The sequence below is a fragment of the Ciconia boyciana genome, chromosome 11, assembly GCF_034638445.1.
Source record: "Ciconia boyciana chromosome 11, ASM3463844v1, whole genome shotgun sequence".
Taxonomy (NCBI): Eukaryota; Metazoa; Chordata; class Aves; order Ciconiiformes; family Ciconiidae; genus Ciconia; species Ciconia boyciana.
In genome coordinates, this window is record NC_132944.1 from 5,286,746 (window position 1) to 5,305,019 (window position 18,274).

At 42.1% G+C, this 18,274-nt stretch overlaps 1 protein-coding gene across 8 annotated transcripts in view; it reads right to left on the bottom strand.

The window, feature by feature from the left end:
• MAPKAPK3 (MAPK activated protein kinase 3) overlaps positions 1 to 18,274 on the bottom strand; it is a 135,133-nt gene that overhangs the window by 36,079 nt on the left and 80,780 nt on the right. For 7 of the 8 annotated variants that reach the window (XM_072875600.1, XM_072875599.1, XM_072875606.1 and 4 more), the window contains one exon: positions 12,981 to 13,324. In XM_072875600.1, coding sequence (XP_072731701.1) covers positions 12,981 to 13,205 — 225 coding nt within the window. In that variant the 5' untranslated portion in view covers positions 13,206 to 13,324. Of the gene's footprint in view, positions 1 to 12,980; positions 13,325 to 14,335; positions 14,462 to 18,274 lie in introns of those variants that run through there. The other variant, XM_072875603.1, reaches the window with a different exon arrangement.

An 18,274-nucleotide genomic window follows, 5' to 3' on the forward strand; every position in this document is an offset into this window, starting at 1 on the left:
CAGAAAACAGGAAACATGCAAATAATATACCAGAGCTTACATTTCTATATGACTAGTAAAAAAATATAAAAATTAGGAATCTTTAAAAACTAAGTGATTGGGGAGCATATCAACTGTAAAGAAAAAGCAGAGTAGAGAGATAATACACTTCTACCTGGCCTCAGAAAAAGTTCAAATGCAAATACTTGTTTTATTTTTAAAACAATTTTACTTTTTTCTTCTTCAGTGTATGCCTTATTAAATGAAAAATTAGATACTGAAAACTCCAAATTTAGTAGTTTGGAAAAAAGATTAACAACAAATTTAATCCTACCTCCAAAGTACAGCTTCTATTTATTGAATGCTAAATGGATCCGAGAGAAGAAAAAGGGAAAAATTATGAAGAGTGATGTCTCACAGATTACTTTCCCCTCATGATTTTTAATAATAAAATGGAAGTTTTGGGGTGGAAGGAAAAATTGACATTTACTGACATTTAGCAGTTAAAATGTAATCCTTCCAGAGAATGAATAGCAGAAAAAGGTGGGGGTGGAAGAGAAGGGAATCAACTTCTGCCCTGATTACACAGAAGAAAAAAGTTAAAAAGCATGGAATAAACTGACTGAAAGCACAAAACCACAAGTATTTGCAGATAAACCACGAGTATTTGCAGATTAAGTTCTCTCAATGGATGAGGATGTCAGAAGTCCCAGGAATACTGATTTTGGGCACCCTAGAAATATTCCCTACAAAACATGCAGTCAGCTACAAACCATTAATGGTAATCAGTCATACTGAACTGGAAGAGAAATCATTGCTCCTGATGTCTCAGTGGCAGTAATTAGCGATCAATACACACTAACACACAGCTCAGAATCTGCATAGGATTCTATTTATTTGTTTAGGAAAATGCTTTATAAATTTAATTAACCCATTTTAAAAAGCAAATAGAAAAGAAGAAAATCCCCACAAGTTTTGTAGCAGGGACCACCAATCACTCTATGTAAATGCAAGCTGCAATGCAAAACATTAGCCAAGATTTCTGTATGATCATGAGGCAAAACATGCATAGGAATCTAAAGGTTGACTACAGTCCAAAGGTGTAAGGTATTTAGATGGATAACCTGCAGATTTAGATTAAATGTGGTATGAAAGTGTAAATTATCTTGATTAAAGTTAATTTATTTTTAATTAAAGTTTAAGTATTATTTGAAGGCTTGAACAGACAGCTTAAGACAACTCAATGCAGCCTAATTTCTCAGTAAGGTCACCACATTAGAAAAGTCATTCCTCCTTTGAATTCTTTCAAGTTAAGTAGTTGAAATTGAGGGACCTTTACCCTGGTGAATTCTTTTATAAAAACACCTGATGTACTAGAGAGCTTTGAAAGATATTGTCCTTCAGAGAAGGTGAGGAACCTTTGGGTAATAAGAAGCAATCATAGAACAGAACCATATTAATAATATATTAACAGTGCTAATCTCAACCAAAGAGAATAAGCATTTAATGCTCTTGTGCACATAAAGTAGGGAGTAATGACATGCAGTTGTCTACCAGTAATCCCCCACGCAGCAGGAAACCAAGTGAAGATGGAACACATTAGTGTTATTCGTTTTTAATATAAACAGTGCAATGTTCCTCAGTGACGCAGGTGGTGTGTTGTGCACATAAGAAGTTGGTGAGTAGCAGTGATATTAACAATACTTTCCCCTACCAAGTCATCCCTATGTTAACTTGCCCAAATGCAGGTCAGTAGATCAATTTTAAAAGACAGAAATGACCATTTTGGTCTGTCGAGTCAGAGCATCCTCAAGAACCAGAGATGAAGAAATCCTATCTGGAACGCACATGACTTGCATTACAACATGGTTGTTCAGCACACAATACAAAGTCATAGCACACTGAATGGGCTCCGATGTTCGAGTTTAGAAGGTTTACATAAACAAACCAGAGAACACCGGTCTCCTCACGACCTTTGATGCTTGGGATAGATGGGAAAGATGACATGTGAGAAACTCCACATTCAGCAGTGTCATGGATGCTTTCCCATCCTATCCTTAGAGGACGGCCACACAGCCCTTTCTCACGCTGACTCTACCCAGGCTCCAAGCTCAAACCATTCTCCTTCTCCAAAACCGCCCTCCTGTGAAACATGCTTCTTTGCTTGTAGGATGCCGGCAAACTCCTGCTTTAGTTTTTAAATTAAACAGTCCTACACAGTTATTAGCTCATATTGCCAAAAATCAAGACTGTCACAGATACCAAGAACTAGTTTGGGGTATTTTGATTTAACAAAAAATTATTATTGCTGTGTTGGATGTTTTATTGAACCAACACTGGTGAGAACTTTCTCCATATTTCCCCTGTGAGACTTGGCTTTTGTGCACAAACACACAACATTGCAGTCATTCACCCTCCCTCACACCTCCACAACAGTGATTCAGACAGCAGAGAGGTGGGAAAGACTCAGAATTAATTGCTCTTGTATAAAGTCTTTTATCAATAATGTACATTGCTGTTCTCTCCTCCTCCCTACTGCAGTAACAGGTTAGTTTTTGTAGATCTTGAGTGTCATATCCCATTTTTCAACAGTAACAGGCATATAGCCCCAGCCCAAGTCAAGGCAGTCACAGTCACCTGCCAAAATAGAGGCGTGCCTGGCAATCAGGGTTTCTGAAATGCAACTGGAACTAGAAGTCACTCTCACACTCCCTCCGCCCTCAAGAGGCCTTTAATCACAGCATCTCAGCAACAGGAAAAAGCTATTACAGAGCTGAGAGACTGGAGGAAAATTCCACTTGATACCAATCCACCAGAACTGAGACTGTTTCTAAATTAATTGACCTTTCCTCATCCACCACTCTCACTTTGTCAGTCTGTTTCCCTGCACTCTGGTGCCAGAAATCCTGTGAGATGCTACTTTGTAGGTTTCCAAACATAAAGAAAATAAACTGAAAACCCACCCAACTAAACCTGATAAACCTGGCAAAACATCTAATTCCAGTAGACAAGACACAGCCTTCCAGAGTTTTTGCCCTTTGTAAGAATGACTTGTGTACCACCAACTCCAATGCAGAGCCAGATACTTGTTAAGAAAGTGAGAAAAATAAACAGTAAGAATACAACCAGCTATCAAAAGCAGGTTGCGATTCTATTCTAAGTTGCAGGTACAAAGCCTAGTCTTCAAAAGTCATTAACAGGCATCCAAAAACTGAATTAAAACCATATCTGCTTTTGGGTACGTGATTTCATCATGTATTTGAGCCAGTTTAAAGCATTAACTTCCCATTTCTCTAAAGTTTCAGCTTCTGATTTTAACTGTCTTCAGCAGTTGCTTTTTACCATAATTCCTATTAAAGGTGAAAATAAGCAGCAGAACGTGCCTGAAAAGAAGTTTCAACAACATTACACTTTGCATTTCCATGGGCCAAGTCTGGTGAAAGTGCTTTCCTGCCCCGCCCTTCATAAGGAGGGGGGATGGGATCTAAATATGAATAGCAGTTGTGAAAAATCTGTCTCACTTTATGTTTACACCCTAGTTTAGACAAGAACAACTTGCCCAGAAAGACACACCCTTACATGAAACTATTATGCAAGTAATGGACATTACCCAGAGCTACAGCCACCTGCAAAGCTGAGACCAAAGCTCCACCTCCCTCTCCTTGGACAGGAGGATATTTTACACCTGCAGCAGCAATACACTTAACACAAGAGAAGCAATAAGATGCCTTCTGAAGCTCAAAGTTTCATAATTACAAAATTGTCTGGATAAGTAATAAGTTGTAACAACAGGATCTAGAAGACCACAGCCAAATTTGTACAGTATGAAACTACAGGGTTTTTCTTCACATTTGCAATACTCAGAGAAGTGCTGTTTTCTCTCAAGATCTTCACTGCATCACTACCACCCAGCTCCCGAGGCAATGGATTTCACAGGTTAACTATGTATTAGAAAATACTTTTAAACAATGCAATTTTCCAAGGTCAATAGGAGTGAGGCTTAGTTCCCACCGTAAGAGGATGGGTGCCTCAGAAAACCCATCCAAGCAGATTTAATTGGAGCAGGTTTCACATTACTAGGCAAGGTAAAAGGACTGATCATTTTTCATGTTATCATTCATAAGCAGACATTGAACTTGGGTCAAAAAGAATAGTGCTGTACTCTATCACAAACTTACTGCTACAGGCTTTGCCATGTATGCAAGTGCTGTTTTGTTCACAGAAAAACTCTTTAAAAAGCAGACGACAGAGCAGCACCCTTCAGAACAGAGGGCTTGAAAGAACAGGAAGCTTCTAAGCATCAAGGAACCATCAAGCCTCGTCACCCTCCCAAGTGTCAGATTTTGACTGTAAATTGATTGGAAAGGGAGGAGTAGAACAAAATAAAAGGCTTTTACTCTTCACAAAGACAATGGAGACGTTGTACTGTAGCGTGGCTGCAGCAAGGGCCTCTACCGTGGTGAGGCAGCTGAGCCAGAAAATGCAGCCCCCTCCCTTCCCTACCTTCGAGCACTGACATCTTTGGTGTTAACAACTCCGTTGCTGTGGAAACCAGACTGCTTTTGACAAAGCCACATTGACTAAAAGCAACATGTGGTAAAATGGAATAAGGCCCTACGAGAAATTAATCCTTTACAAGAAAAATACATACATACCTTTTTGGTTAAAAGTGAAGCAAGTAAAGGATAGTATTTCTCATCATTAGAGCTACAGGCAAGGAGAACACTGGTATGGCAGTACTAAATGCCAGGCCTTGTGGCACTGCAAATGGGATTTTAAGGACTCTTCATCCCTGAAATATATGGTTGATTTGATGCTAAGGAGTACACAGGATTCCCACACAGAACACAGGTGTGCAAGGTGGCTGCTCCCTATCCAGTTTTTAACTGCTCTCCTTTGAAAACAAAACCAAAAACCAAATCCACCCCACAGTATAATAGAAACCAACTGCAGTTACAAATCACTACTCAAGTGCTTTCATAAGGGCTTACAGCTGATTCACACCTAGGCAAATTCCTCGCCCCAGCCAAAATTTCACCACACAAGAAAGTTCAGTGGATGAAGAGCATGAGTCACTCCAAACCCTACTGTTTCCAAACAGTTTATATATTTTAGAAGTGCCATCCAAAAAAACAAACAAAGTTTTTCTCAGCTCTCCCCTTACAATGGGCTTAATAAATCTGTCCTCAGCCCTAGCTGACTCAGATCCCAGGAGCTGCCTTAGGGCCTGTTACTTGGAATGCCAGCGTACTTAAGAGAGTATTCAAGAAAAAAAAAATCCTGGGAAAAAGCCCATGGAGAAGAGCCAGAGTTTGAACTGGCAAGACTTAAGATCCGTGAACAGTGCAACTTTAATAAGATTGGCTCCTTAGCCAGCACATCTGAAATTACTTGTAAAGATGGCACATTCAGGGTGGTTTGTTTTGTTTTTTTTAAGTAAGTTCAGCAAGCAAACTTTTCTGGAGGAAAAATTAATTTTACACACATTTAGTATTTGTTTTTTCTCTTAAAACAGGCCATGAAAGCTTCAGTGCAAAATGCCATATATCACAAAGATTCAGGAACTAGGAGGCCACGTGTGATTTACAGGCTGAGCAAGAATTCTCTCCCCCTTCACTCCTGAGGTATTAAAATGCTGGAGCGTTATACCTTAATCTCAATTACGGAGCTTTGAATCATCTTAGGTACTTGGGAAGCCTGTGTAAAATACCACAATCCACACAGTTTATACACTCTCATCCAGACAGACAGCATCACCAGCTTTCACTGGTGATGATGGAAAGAAGTTCTGACAGTTTTCCAATTAAGTAAACAGGTAATCTACTCCCCACCTCCAACACTGGCCACATCTCTGCCACCTTCCTTTTCATGAATGTCACCGTGTCTTCTTACAGTATAAGAGCCACAACGCAAACAGTTCAAACTCCACTGCACCCAAAGAAAGGAGGATAGCTACGCAGACAGCTGTACTGTTGCTATTAGAGTATTACACATGATCCTGAAGTCTGGTGTTCTAAAGACATATTTAACATGGAAAAATTCCATAACAAGGAAACATATACACATCATATGAGAAATGGAAACTTTTTCAGGGCCAAGTAAATAGTAACTGCAAAAACATTTAGGGATGCAAAATGTTGCATATGATTATGTAAATAAATCAGTAATTGTATCTTTTTAAAAATAAAAATAATCACTGTATACAGTTAAGAGATTAACAGAAAACAGTCTTTATATGCAAGAGATTCATCTATTAACTTTCTCAAATTCAAATTGGCTCTTGCTCCCAATGACAGTGACATCTTCCTTCTCTATGCTTCCCATGAATTTATCACAGCATGAAGATAATATCTTTTTTTCTGTTGAGACTTAACTGGCAGCAAGCTATCATGAGAAGTCATTTATTCCCAGACCAGGCTGCTCTTACACAGGGTGCTAGCACAGACAGAGAAAAATATACTAAAGAAAAAAATATGCATGTGAGCTGTGACATTCAGGTGTGGCCTTGATTCTTCCCAAATTATAAAAGATGTTATCAGGTTTTTCCAGTCTGGGCATCTCTCTAGATGGTATTACTGTAAGCAAATGAGGCTGAAGTACACTTGTCTTGTAAATGAACTTTAAAATTCTTGCTTATTGTTCCCTTCCACTAAAGCTGATTTGCAAAATCCGGTTATCTCTAATGAGACTCCCAGCTAGCAGGAATCAGCAACGTTCTACTTTAGTTAAATGGAATAGAAGGATTTAGACTCTAAAGGGAGGAGAGAGAGACAAAGAGAAGGGTCTTCTAGTCTAGAAACGGTGTCAAGTAATTAGTCGTGCCTGACCAATCACACATGTGCTCTCCCTTTAAGCACCTTCCTTGCAGTTGAAATAAGACACATATCTATAATACTTTCTCAGATCTTTGAACCTGGGTGAAGGCAGGGGAACACACCTTGGTCTTCCCAAGCTTTGCTGCTATACAATAGAATCATTAAGGTTGGAAAAGACCTCTAAGATCATCTAGTCCAACCGTCAAGTCAGGCTATGACCTGTGCCAGCTTGCTAGTAGACTGGAAGAGAACACAGATGGTGCAAAGTAGCATCAACATAGTTTGTTTTTTCAAGATGACTTAATGGTTTATAGCATTTGCCTTTCTGTTTGCACTTTGTAGGCTTAATGAACTACCATTGAACCTAGTAAGAATTTACTACACATGGTTTTATTATTTCAGACCAAGCCTTTTTTTTTTTTTTTAATGATTTGCTGTATTTCAAATAAGGAGAAGACCAGTCAAGAATGTCAAATCTTCAAAGTAGATTGATAAAGTCCACCTTTTTTAAATTAACTAGTTCAACTGACACTCTGGAAGGTGCCATTCTGGCCCAAATACGTACAAAGTGCTGAAAGACTCAGGTCTTGAATGACTCACTGGTTTAAAAACAATTCTTGTAGCAGCAGAAATGACCCACTTTTTAATTGACTGAATGTTATTTTAGGTATTTTATGCATATTTACGTAATACTTACCAAGATTGGCACTGAAGGATAAAATTCAAGGACCAGTCTCATGCTATCCATATTTTAGGTACTCCTCCATACACTGGGGGCTGCCGTTTAACTAGAACTTTTCTGAACTCATATTCATTCTACACTGTATCTGGCTTTGATCTACAACACATAGCTCCTGGAGTTTATTACTCATACTCAGCTGTGTTACTGACACTGAATTTACTGTAGCATGAGATAAACCAGTATAAATAGGCTGCAGGAAATGTGGTAGGTAAGAGGGAACTACAGAATACTTTACCAGAAAGTGCTAATTTCCTCCTGAAACATACAATCACTCCAGTAAAGCAAGAGCTCCTTCATCCTGCACAAAACATAACCAACAATTACACTTGGTTCCCCTGAATTCCCACCACAGTGCTAGCTTAGTACAACATTATTCTTCCTTATTCTAAAAATATGGAAGTGTTTCATTCCTAATCTGTCATAATTTTCTTCTCTTCTAAAAATGCAATCTATAGCATCTAAAAAGCTTGTTAACATTTCCTATTTTACAATCAATCATCAGCCTAAAATAACCTTCACTTTCACTGTATGCATTGCCTTCTCCACTGCTGCATTTTCTTCCTTGATCATCATCTTATTTCAGGCAATAAACAGGGTATTTTAAAAGTATTGGCTGTTTAGATAACTTGCAAAACAAATACTTTGGACTGTACAGTCTCGCATTTGTGAGCAATCATGACCTGACTTCAGGGTATACTAACTGAAAACAGACTATCCAGCAATTACATGATGTAGTATTATTTAACATAATCAGAAACATTAAAATTGAGTGAGAGGCAGAAACATAGCTCAAGACTAAATTAGGGTGACGCAGAATGACTATCTTTCTCCACATCAACTGCACTTTGGAAAGCAGAACAACATTCTCTATATAGCCCTATGTCCCAAGAACCATTTTGGGAATGATTTCTTTGCAAAATTTCTTTCTCCATTACCTTCTTTCCTTCCTTCTGAGCACAAAGTTATGCTAATACTCTTATGGATAACAGTAGAGCCTCCTACTCTACGATTATCATCTACATCATTCACCAAAAGTTCCTTAAATCTAAAAGGCAAGGAGCCTGTTCCTTTTTGTGTTTGCTTTTGGCTTTATTTAACATTCGGGCTTCACCTATTTGTCTTCAAATCAGCAAGTCACATACACTGTATTGTTGGCACTTAGCAGCACAGGACATTTTCCATGAGGCCAAGTCATGGCTTAACTCACTATTTATTCTAGAGGATAAGACCTATGAACTAGGAGGTCCATTCATATATACTCTGCCTTAACCCAGAAGTCTCAGATGACTGGAAGGCAGCCGCAGTATACAGCGCATATGCACAGGGCTTAGGGGAGAAGCACTTTACAACTGCTATGCTATATTCAGGAGAGTTTTCATATCAAAAGTACCAATACACTCATAACCAATGTACTTTGTTTTCCTGAAGTTCCAACGGTCTTTGTTTTGCTGCTATGCCTCAATTGTCCTTCCTTTTTCTTCTCCTGGAAAGAAGCAACATCTGTATATGGCAGGTGAATAGTATGCCAATGACATGTAACACTGTTTCTACATCCTGAATCATCCACCAAAATCCTGAAGCTGCAGATGCAGAGAAGTCCCAATAACCCAGCAGAATGCTCTCTAGCTCTCTTTTCTTGATCCCAACTCTGTCTGAGCCCTTTCTACCATCTTTCACAAAAATAAAGTAGGTCATCAAATCCATTGAAATATTATTTTGACACCACTTAGCAGGAATTTGTGCCCCAAAAAAGAAAAAGAAGTGAGGGAAAAAGAAAGAACGAACAAGGAACTGTACATTGGGGTTTTTTTAATGGGAGGCAAGTCCCAGGAGTCCACATTTATCCTCACAGGTAGGTAGTCAGCTATTTTGGTCTCCTCCTCTCCCTAAAAACAGGGAGGAGTGTGAAAAACTCAGAGAACACTCAGGCTGATGACAGTGTTAAAGGAGTGGAGGTTAAATTTTAGCCCCAAAAGGTAAAGTGAACAGAAGGGGGCAGGCTGGCAAAGAAGAGATAAAAATAGAAGAGTGACTAGACTTCACTTGACTGCTATTTCTGCATCAACTATGGAAAGAGATGTGAGAAGGTTTTCTATTTGCAAGGGGGAGACTAAAACATAGTTGCCTTCTAGAAGGCCACAGTCCTGCACAGCAGTTTTGTTTATGCTTCTACTTTTCTAAATCCCTGCATTCTCACTATTTGGAAACAGTGCTGTTCAGCCAAAATGTCATTATGCATCTAAGTGAGTAACCAGATTAGACTTTCTGGAGCAGGACAGCAATGCGTGTGGCATTTCAATCTAGCAGAAACAAAGCTGACAGCATATTGTAAAAGCGTGTAGCAAATCACAACGCCAAGCAGAGTAAACTAAGCCACATAATACTTTAGGAAAATAACCAAAGCCCTGCAGTATCTCTGAGAGGATGTCTTGTGTTTTCCCACTCTAAAATGATCAGTGAAATTCTAACTAGTTCCAATTACGGACACAGACTAAAGATGACAACAGGGACCTCCCAATTACAGTATGTGGTGCCTGACTGACACATGGCTCTGAGGATGAATGTTTCTGCCTGTTCGAGCCCTTTCCTCTTGAGCACCTCAGTTAAAATTCCTTCCATTGAGTAACTTCTATCCAGATCCTGGCTGTGCTGGCTTTGTTCCCATATAAAAGAAAACCTGCAGGCAGAAAGCAGTGCCATCTGCCAAGTCAGAAGCTGCTTTAATGGGCAAGTTTGGTGTGAAGGGGAACAGACTATTACGCTTCATCTTCAGCAGCAGGAGTGATGCTTTTCCCTTCCCAGGAGCAGGTTACAGTGAGCACGCTCACGCCTGAAGTATTTGTCCATAAATATATGTAGATCTCAATGGATACTGCACAAGCAACCTCCAGAAAAAATCCATCCAGCATCCCTTTTCTCCTGTTCAACTTGCAATTCAATCTTTACATTTCTCTTTACCTGTCAGACCAGTTGGTTTTTTCTTTGTCAGCTTCATCAGCCTCCACTTTCTATTCCTGTAAGTGAATGATAACCCTGCCATCACACCTAGGAAGTATGAGCAGTGGAAAGGCAGAAACACCAAGGCCCTATTGTCCCTACACAGAGAATTCTGCACTGAAGCTGTTTCTGAACATTTTTTTTCCAAGTTTCTTGTCCCTTTTCCATAACTGTTTTAACTAGATGGTTTGCTCTGAAGTCTCATCTGCAGCAGGCTTGGGACTTGCGTGGTCCAGTTCAGGTTTCATGAGAAACAATGGAAAAAATTCCTCTGAATATTTTCATCCTTGCAAGTATCTTCAGGACTAAGAAAAGATCTTTCTATTCTTGCCAATTAACCAAGCACAGTTTTTATCCTTCCTTGTTGGGTAATCTTCTCATTAGACCATCTTTGGAAAGAATAGTGGATTCTCTCTGGGCTGCTGGCAGTTTTACTTAATTGCATATTTAACTTTTTATTCAGCACTTAAACTCATAATGATGAGAAATACATACACACAAGCAGCAAACTATTATCTGCCATTTAAACTCCCTAGAGAACTCACAAACATCTTAATATTTCTGCCCCTTTCAGAAGAAAAGCACACACATTCCAAAGCTGGGGGGGGGGGGGGGGGGGGGGGAGAATGACAAACACATATACAACATAATTTCAGTGATATATTAGCCATTACTGACAAAACTCCAGTTTTGGAAGGGGGGTGGTGCTTTGGTCCTTAACATTTTTTAAAAGTTCTGAAAAAATCAGCTAACTCAATCAGTGCTAAACAGAAACTGGTATTAGAGGATCTACTATAGGTTCCTCTTCCCCATCAGGCAGAGGACATTCTGTCAAGGCACAGCAACTTTACCACTCTTCTCCCCTTCCCCAACTCTGAGTGCTGAATAAAAAATATTTTACAGATGCTAGTATCCATAGGAATGTATTTCCTATTTGATTCCAGAGCTACAAAATTTGCTCTGGAACACACTTGTTGCCACCGGATCGTGCTCCAGAATGGCAACTTCTATTTTAAAATGCTTCCAGCCCTTATGACTGCAAAACCTTTGAAGTATGAATGGTATACAATCAGCAACAAAGCCACTGAACTCTTCAGAAACAGCAGAACAGCTTCAGTATTAACCATTATCCTTCATCACAGTATGCTAATTATAGAAATTAATGTTGATAGCACTTCAGAAGGATCTGATTAATGGATCACCTCAGAGTTGTAAAAACCTGACACTCCCTTATGCAGGCACACAACCCCAGTACTTCCAGTCTGTTTGCCAAAACCTCCAGTTTCCCCATGATAAGCTTCTGCAAGTCAGCTACGTGAAGCTAATACAAAAAACAGTGTGATAAAGAAAACGAGAGCATTGGAAACACGTGAATTAATCAGCATGCTATTGTATTATAAGCTTTTCTAGTTCCTCTATTAAAAATCTTTTCAATACACAAAGCTACCAGATATTTCCCATCTGTTCTGTCAAAGTGCAAATCCCCTTTGCTGGGGATTGCAGTTCTAGCTTGCTAAGACCATATCCAGACCTTGGCAGACATTCCAGCTGACCACTAGCAGATTTGTCCTGCTGTCAGCAAACATGGAGTGTGAGGTTAAAGAAAAGGAAGGGTACCTGAAAGCCTTCTAGGCATCGCAACTAATCAGATTAATACCAACAAGGACTCGGTAACATTCTTAAGTAATTCTCATGACAATTACTTCAGCTGGTTTTCAGTCTTACCATACAGAACTATCCTATTCTCATTTGAGCTGCTTTCTTCTAACGATGTGGTTTAAAAGCATCAGGGAAATCTTCAAGTTTAAAAGCTGCAGTGCAAAAGGCTACTAAGCTTTATGTTCTCTAATGAATGGTTATTGCTCCATTTATTTAAGTGGTACTTATCACCATAAATACCTACTGAATTTACTTGCCAATACTGGTGTAATCAGTGCTTTCCCAGGTAATACCCTCTGTAACTGAATCACAAAAATAGAAAGGAGAATAAGTGAGCAAACAACTAGAAATGCCCCTTAAGAAAAGTCTTCAAAGGGAGGAAAGCCTGAAGACCAATGAACATTTAAATACTTCCCAGTTTAGGCCTATTTCACTGCACAAGATCCAAAATAGTTTCCTTCCCAAGTATTGCATAATACGTCCATTCAAAATCTAGCAAGCTTTCTCACAGAACACACCAAGACACTGTTCTCTCCCCCGCTTTTTTGTCTTTTAAATGTGAACATGAGAATTTCACAGCTGATAACGTTCTTCTGGAAACTCATGCAGAATATTCTGGAAAAGACTCAACTTTGGACTACAATGTTGTAAGTAATAGCAAACGTCTCCACATATTCAAATTCTTCATGCAGCACTCTTTGTGAAATGTAAGCAAACAGGACAGGGCTTTGGAAGTGAACTCTGGCCTCCAAACCATAAATAAGGAAAAAAAGAAAAAGCCTACATACCTTCAAGGCACATTTCTGGCCTGTCTCCTTGTTGAAACACTCCAGTACTTTGCCATTGATTCCTAACCCTAGCACCCGTTTGGAGAGTTTATAGTCATCCGTAACTGCATGGTTTTTTATCTCTAGTTTGACATGGGCTGCTCCCCCAGGCAAGGATTTCACGCTGCTCTTGCTATCCACATGACTCTCAGGCTGGGATTCCTGTTCACCTTCACTTTGTTCCATATCAGGGAAGAATCTGAGATGACAGAGATACCCCACAGGGAATCTGTTGGGTACCCTCAGCAGAGTCCCTCTTAGGCGATCAAACCCAGTGCTTCAGTCCATTTGCTTGCCGTTTAGTCCTGAGTAAAAATGTAAACGAGTATTAGTAATTGATGTGAACTAACCATTCTCTCACCTAACCACTTTTCTCTCTTCCTTTCTTAACACAATGACCAGGCACTAGAGAGACCAAAAGTGGAGGTTCACCTCAGGAAAGCACACTTTGTTTAGCTTTGCAGTCCAATCACCCCAGTTCCAATATACACAGCTATCAGTCTGCAGTTATAAATTACGGCTTTTACTGCAACAAGTGCCTGCACCGAGTCTTGGACTAAAATCTCACTCAGCTAAGCTCTGTACAACAGAAGAGAGATGGCCTCTGCTTCGAGGAGCTTATAAACCTATGTCTACAACTTGTTGCCTCAACATTTTGTGTAGAAATCTCCACAAAGATCCCCTGCCTCATCCTGATACTCCAAGTTACACAAGAGAACCACGAATATCTGGATTAAACCCCAGAGGGGCACTGCCTGGGCAGGCATCGGGCCTGATGCTGGTCCAGCGCTTACCAAATTGCCCTGGTCCACAGAGTTAGGGGCAGGTGCAGCATTACTGAGGGGACTATCGAACCACCTAAAAACTCAGGTACACGGAGATGCAACAGCATGGCTCCCAAAGCCACGGAGCTGCCTGACACCACTGGGGACCAGAGGGCCTCTGGCTTCTCAGGAGCGCAGCCCCGGGGGAGGCACCGGTGCCAGGGCCTCCGAGCCCTGTTGACACGGCTAACCCACGAGCAGGCAAAGCACCACGGGGAGGCTGAGGGCCGTTCCTCACGCCGGCGGACTGCCGGGCCCGAGGCCTGCCCCGCAGCCCCGGGCGACGGAGCAGCTCCGTCAGTGAGAGGCAGCGGGGCGGCTCCCTCAGCCCCCCGCACTGCGCGGCGGAGGGCGGGAAAGCCCCGAGGCGGGAAAACCCTGAGGTGAGGTGAGGTGAGGTGAAGTGAGGCGAGGCGGGCCCCACGGCGCGCAGGGGGGCGGCGGTGGGACGACCGCCGGGGCGGTAGCAGGGGGCTACCGGAGGACGGTTACCTGCCTGTGGCGGCGCGGCGCGGCCCCAGCCGAGGCTTCCCGGTGCGGAGTCCCGGAAGGCGGGGTCTGCCTGGGCCCGCCCCGACGCCCTGGGCAGGTGCGCACCGCCTCCCCCCCGCGCTGAGGGGAGGCCGCCGGCGGCGGGGCCCGGACCGGACCGACCCCGGGGGAACCCCAGGTTCCCCCGGGGTCGGTCCGGTCCGGGCCATGCATGGGCCGAAGGGGGAGCGGGAGGCCCCAGCCGGAGCCGCCTCATTCCCCCCCCGCCCCCCCGTGGCTGCGTGGGGCAGAGCGGGCGGTACCCGGCGGTGGGTTCCCCGGGGAAGGACGAGCGGCTGACGGGGAACATCCCCTGGCTAGGGCGGTGTTTTTAAGGCACCGGCCACGTTATTCATTTATCGGGGAAAACGGCCCTGCTAGAGGGGGAGTGGTGGGGGACGAAGCTGCTTCGGCGGCTCCGGGCTTGTGCCGCAGCGCGCCCGCGCGGTGGCGGGGCGGGAAGGCCCGGCCCAGCACGGCCCAGCCGGGAGCACCGCCGGCCCCTTCCCCCCGATCGCTCGTTTTAGCAAGGGGAAAGGATTGACACGTTCACTCTAAAACCTATTTTAAACAGTAAGGCTATTGCTATGGAGCAAAGCACTGAGACTCGGTACTGGACAGACCTCGATCCCTCAGGCACTATGGCTACCGAAATAGTCGGTGCTGTTATTAAAGGCGACCTTTTCTGCCAAATAAGCAGTCAGCATTTCTTTGCACTTTTGTATGCACAGTCAGGATATTAAAAGTGATGGTTCCCACAGCAACTGTCGCTCATTGCTGGTGCACAGAGTGTAGTTATAGGGATGTGAAATGCTGAGTTTTTCCTACATGTGAAGATGAGTCATGCATTGAAATGGAGCTGTATTTGTATCACTGGAAAGAGCTTAAAGTTCACATGCTTTACGAGTTAAAAATACATTTGTCATTTTACATAACATAATGGCATCTGGAGTTCTAGCGGTTAGGAAAATAATTAAAAGGGCTAATGAGTCCTTTCTCCAAGGGATAAAAAGTAGTTCAACTTAGCAGGATGCAGATCTGCAGCATATCGCCATGTGATGTGACGCTACAGCTATTCTGCCTCAGGTTTCCCTTCCAGACTTTCAGCAGTTGAGCTACTGAAGGGCCCGGTCCCCTGATTCAGTTCACCTATTCTGAGCTAACCGAATCCCAGAGGAACACAGCTATTTCCAGCCTTTCCTTCTCAGGTTTGGCTTCCAGCCTGCTTAGGCTTTGCACCACCTCCCACTGTGGCAATCTCAGGGAAACAGATACAGAACTGCAAGCTCCCAGGTTGCAAACCTTCAATAACACTGTTCTGTAGTCAGCAGCTTGCTCTTATTTTCCTTCCCACAGCTTCTGCCTGTATTTGCTGTTTTATTTGTCCTGGATGGTAATTTCCTTCTCTGTGCAACAGGTAACTACAGCCCTCTTCCCAGCTCACAGTCACTGGGGGCCAGACCCTTCAGAAAACTTCTAAATCTCTCAGCTCTCTTCTGTATGTTATAATTTGAGAAATATACTCGCTCACACCAATTTGTAGCTCCCATTCCCAGCCCCACGTCTGATCTTTCCTTGTAACCCTTACACAAAAGTCTATGGCTGACCAAAGCAAGCGGAAGTTACAATGGCTAGCACATTAAAGCTAGCAGAAGGCAATTTATGGCCCTATTCTGGGAAATATGAAACGTCGCAAAAATTCCAAACAGATGTCTAGTTAAGGGGTTGCTATTTTTTACAGAGTGTGTCAGAAGCAAGGAATTTCATTAAGAAATTATGACTCTTTCTAACTACTACAAGAATGAGTTTCTACAAAATAAGCTTTGCATGGAAAGAAAGGAGGAAAGATGAGGGAATAAGACAGGTTTCTTCTGTGTGTAGTTGGTTCTACACGTCTCAGTTATGAACAGTCTCCCACTGAGAAGAGTTCAACTGGTAGGATACAAAACACATTTTTCAAGTCACTGCTTGAAACGGTATCTTACTGAAAGCTATGCTTGTTTGGGTTCACTACTCAATATTGTCTACGTATGCTCTTAGCAAAGTTCACCATTTTACCAGCAACCAGTAGTAAGTTTAAACAGGGCAAAGACCTTAAAAATCCAGTGTGAAACATGGTTAAGAAGGCCTTACACCAACCCTCTGCTAGTTTCACCCACCATAAACTCCAAAAAAGCCTTTCCAGCCCTAGCCCAAGTATGAAATAGCCTCACTGTACACAAGGATGACCACAGCTGAGGAACAAAAAGCAAATACATTCCCTTGCTTTTTGTGTTCATATTTTGTCTTAGATAGGCTGTCTGAGCACAAAGCATATCTCTACCCCAGGCAAAACATGAATATCATGTGCAGAAAGTCTTTAAAACCAGTGACAAAGACAGTATTTCTCAGTATCTTTGCAACAGAGTGTTTTCACAAGTAACAAGGTGGCAATCTGGTACTGTAAGTAACAGCCAACAGTATCCTGTGCTCTTGTACTAAACTTCTAAATGGCTTCCACCAGACATCTCTCCTGATTTTGCTTAGCTGATGCTTTTTATTCAGTGTTATTCTGACAACGCTGGGCAGCCCCACAGCAGTCTGGTTTGGGTGCTGCACTCGGGCAACAACTCTGCTCTAGTGACCTGGTGTGGTGCCTTAGGTGACTGTACCTGCAAACCCGTGCTGGGTACTCACTCTGAAGTTCCCGCACTTGTAAATCCAGGCCTTTGCAATCCACATGCAGTTTGTACAGAGCCAAGAACATTAATTTGTACAATAGCCTTCTCTTAAGCTGCTTAAGGTTTTATAATTTCTCAGACAAGCTCTGGGGGAGGGACAAGCATGCTTGGAGTTACATCTTGGAGTTAACAACTGGGTTAACCATTTAGCCCCAACACCTCTGACATCCTAAAGGCAAGCAAGCGCAGTGCGGTCACCTCGGCTGCAGTTGTACCCCTGTCTGGCTCTGGGAGCATTTCTCACAATGTCTGCTTTCAAATGCCAGTTGTAGCTCTCCCTGGGAATTACATCTCATATGATCAAAAACTTACACTGCGGATCCTGCAGCTTCTCTTTGTGCTTGTGGCAGGTCGAGCCGCGTTAGCATCCTTTGGAGATACTGATGGAGGACGCGCTGACAGGCCCACTGCAGCTTATTGTGCCGGGGGACATCTTTCATTGAAAAAGATGTTTTTATTTATTTATTGATGTTTGCTTTTTGAAGTTTTAAAAAAACCAGTACTATTACAGGATAAGAGCCCACTACGGCAAAAGTTCTTTCATCCTCACAAAAATCCCTAAAACTGTAAATTAAATATTAATCCTGTTTTTACCAAAAATCCCCAACAGCAAAAACACAAAACAACTTACTTCAAGACAGAATTTAGTAGCTCATCTATGCCTGCCTTGCTCCAAAATAGATGAGTAGCTTATAGGAGAAAATAACCAAACAGTAAGGCCCTAATCTTGCAATAAGCTTTGGGGCAGCAGCCCCGTGTCTCTAAGCTAGTGTGTTAACCCTGCAAAGCTTCATATTTTAGCCAGCACGCAGTTTGGATATGCTGTTCCTGATTTTGTCGTGTCTTGCATATCACAGATACCTGGTTTACACACAGAGAGCACTACAGTTTAAATACAGAAGGTTAATTTTGGCTATCCCACTGGGTATTTTCACTGCCTTTTTGCCATGCTGTAGCAATTCAATAACAGTAATATCTGTTATTGGGATCAAAGACATTTCAGACTTTCAAATATCTCATTTCTTAACAAAAATGAAATGAAGTATTGCGTTTTCTCTCATCTGGAGAGCGAGGAAAGCTGATGTCATCAAAGGTTCTTTGAGGGATGGCATATTTTGGAGGAGTGATACTTAGCTGAATGCGACAGTTACCTGAGTTTATATACAAAAGTGATTTGCAT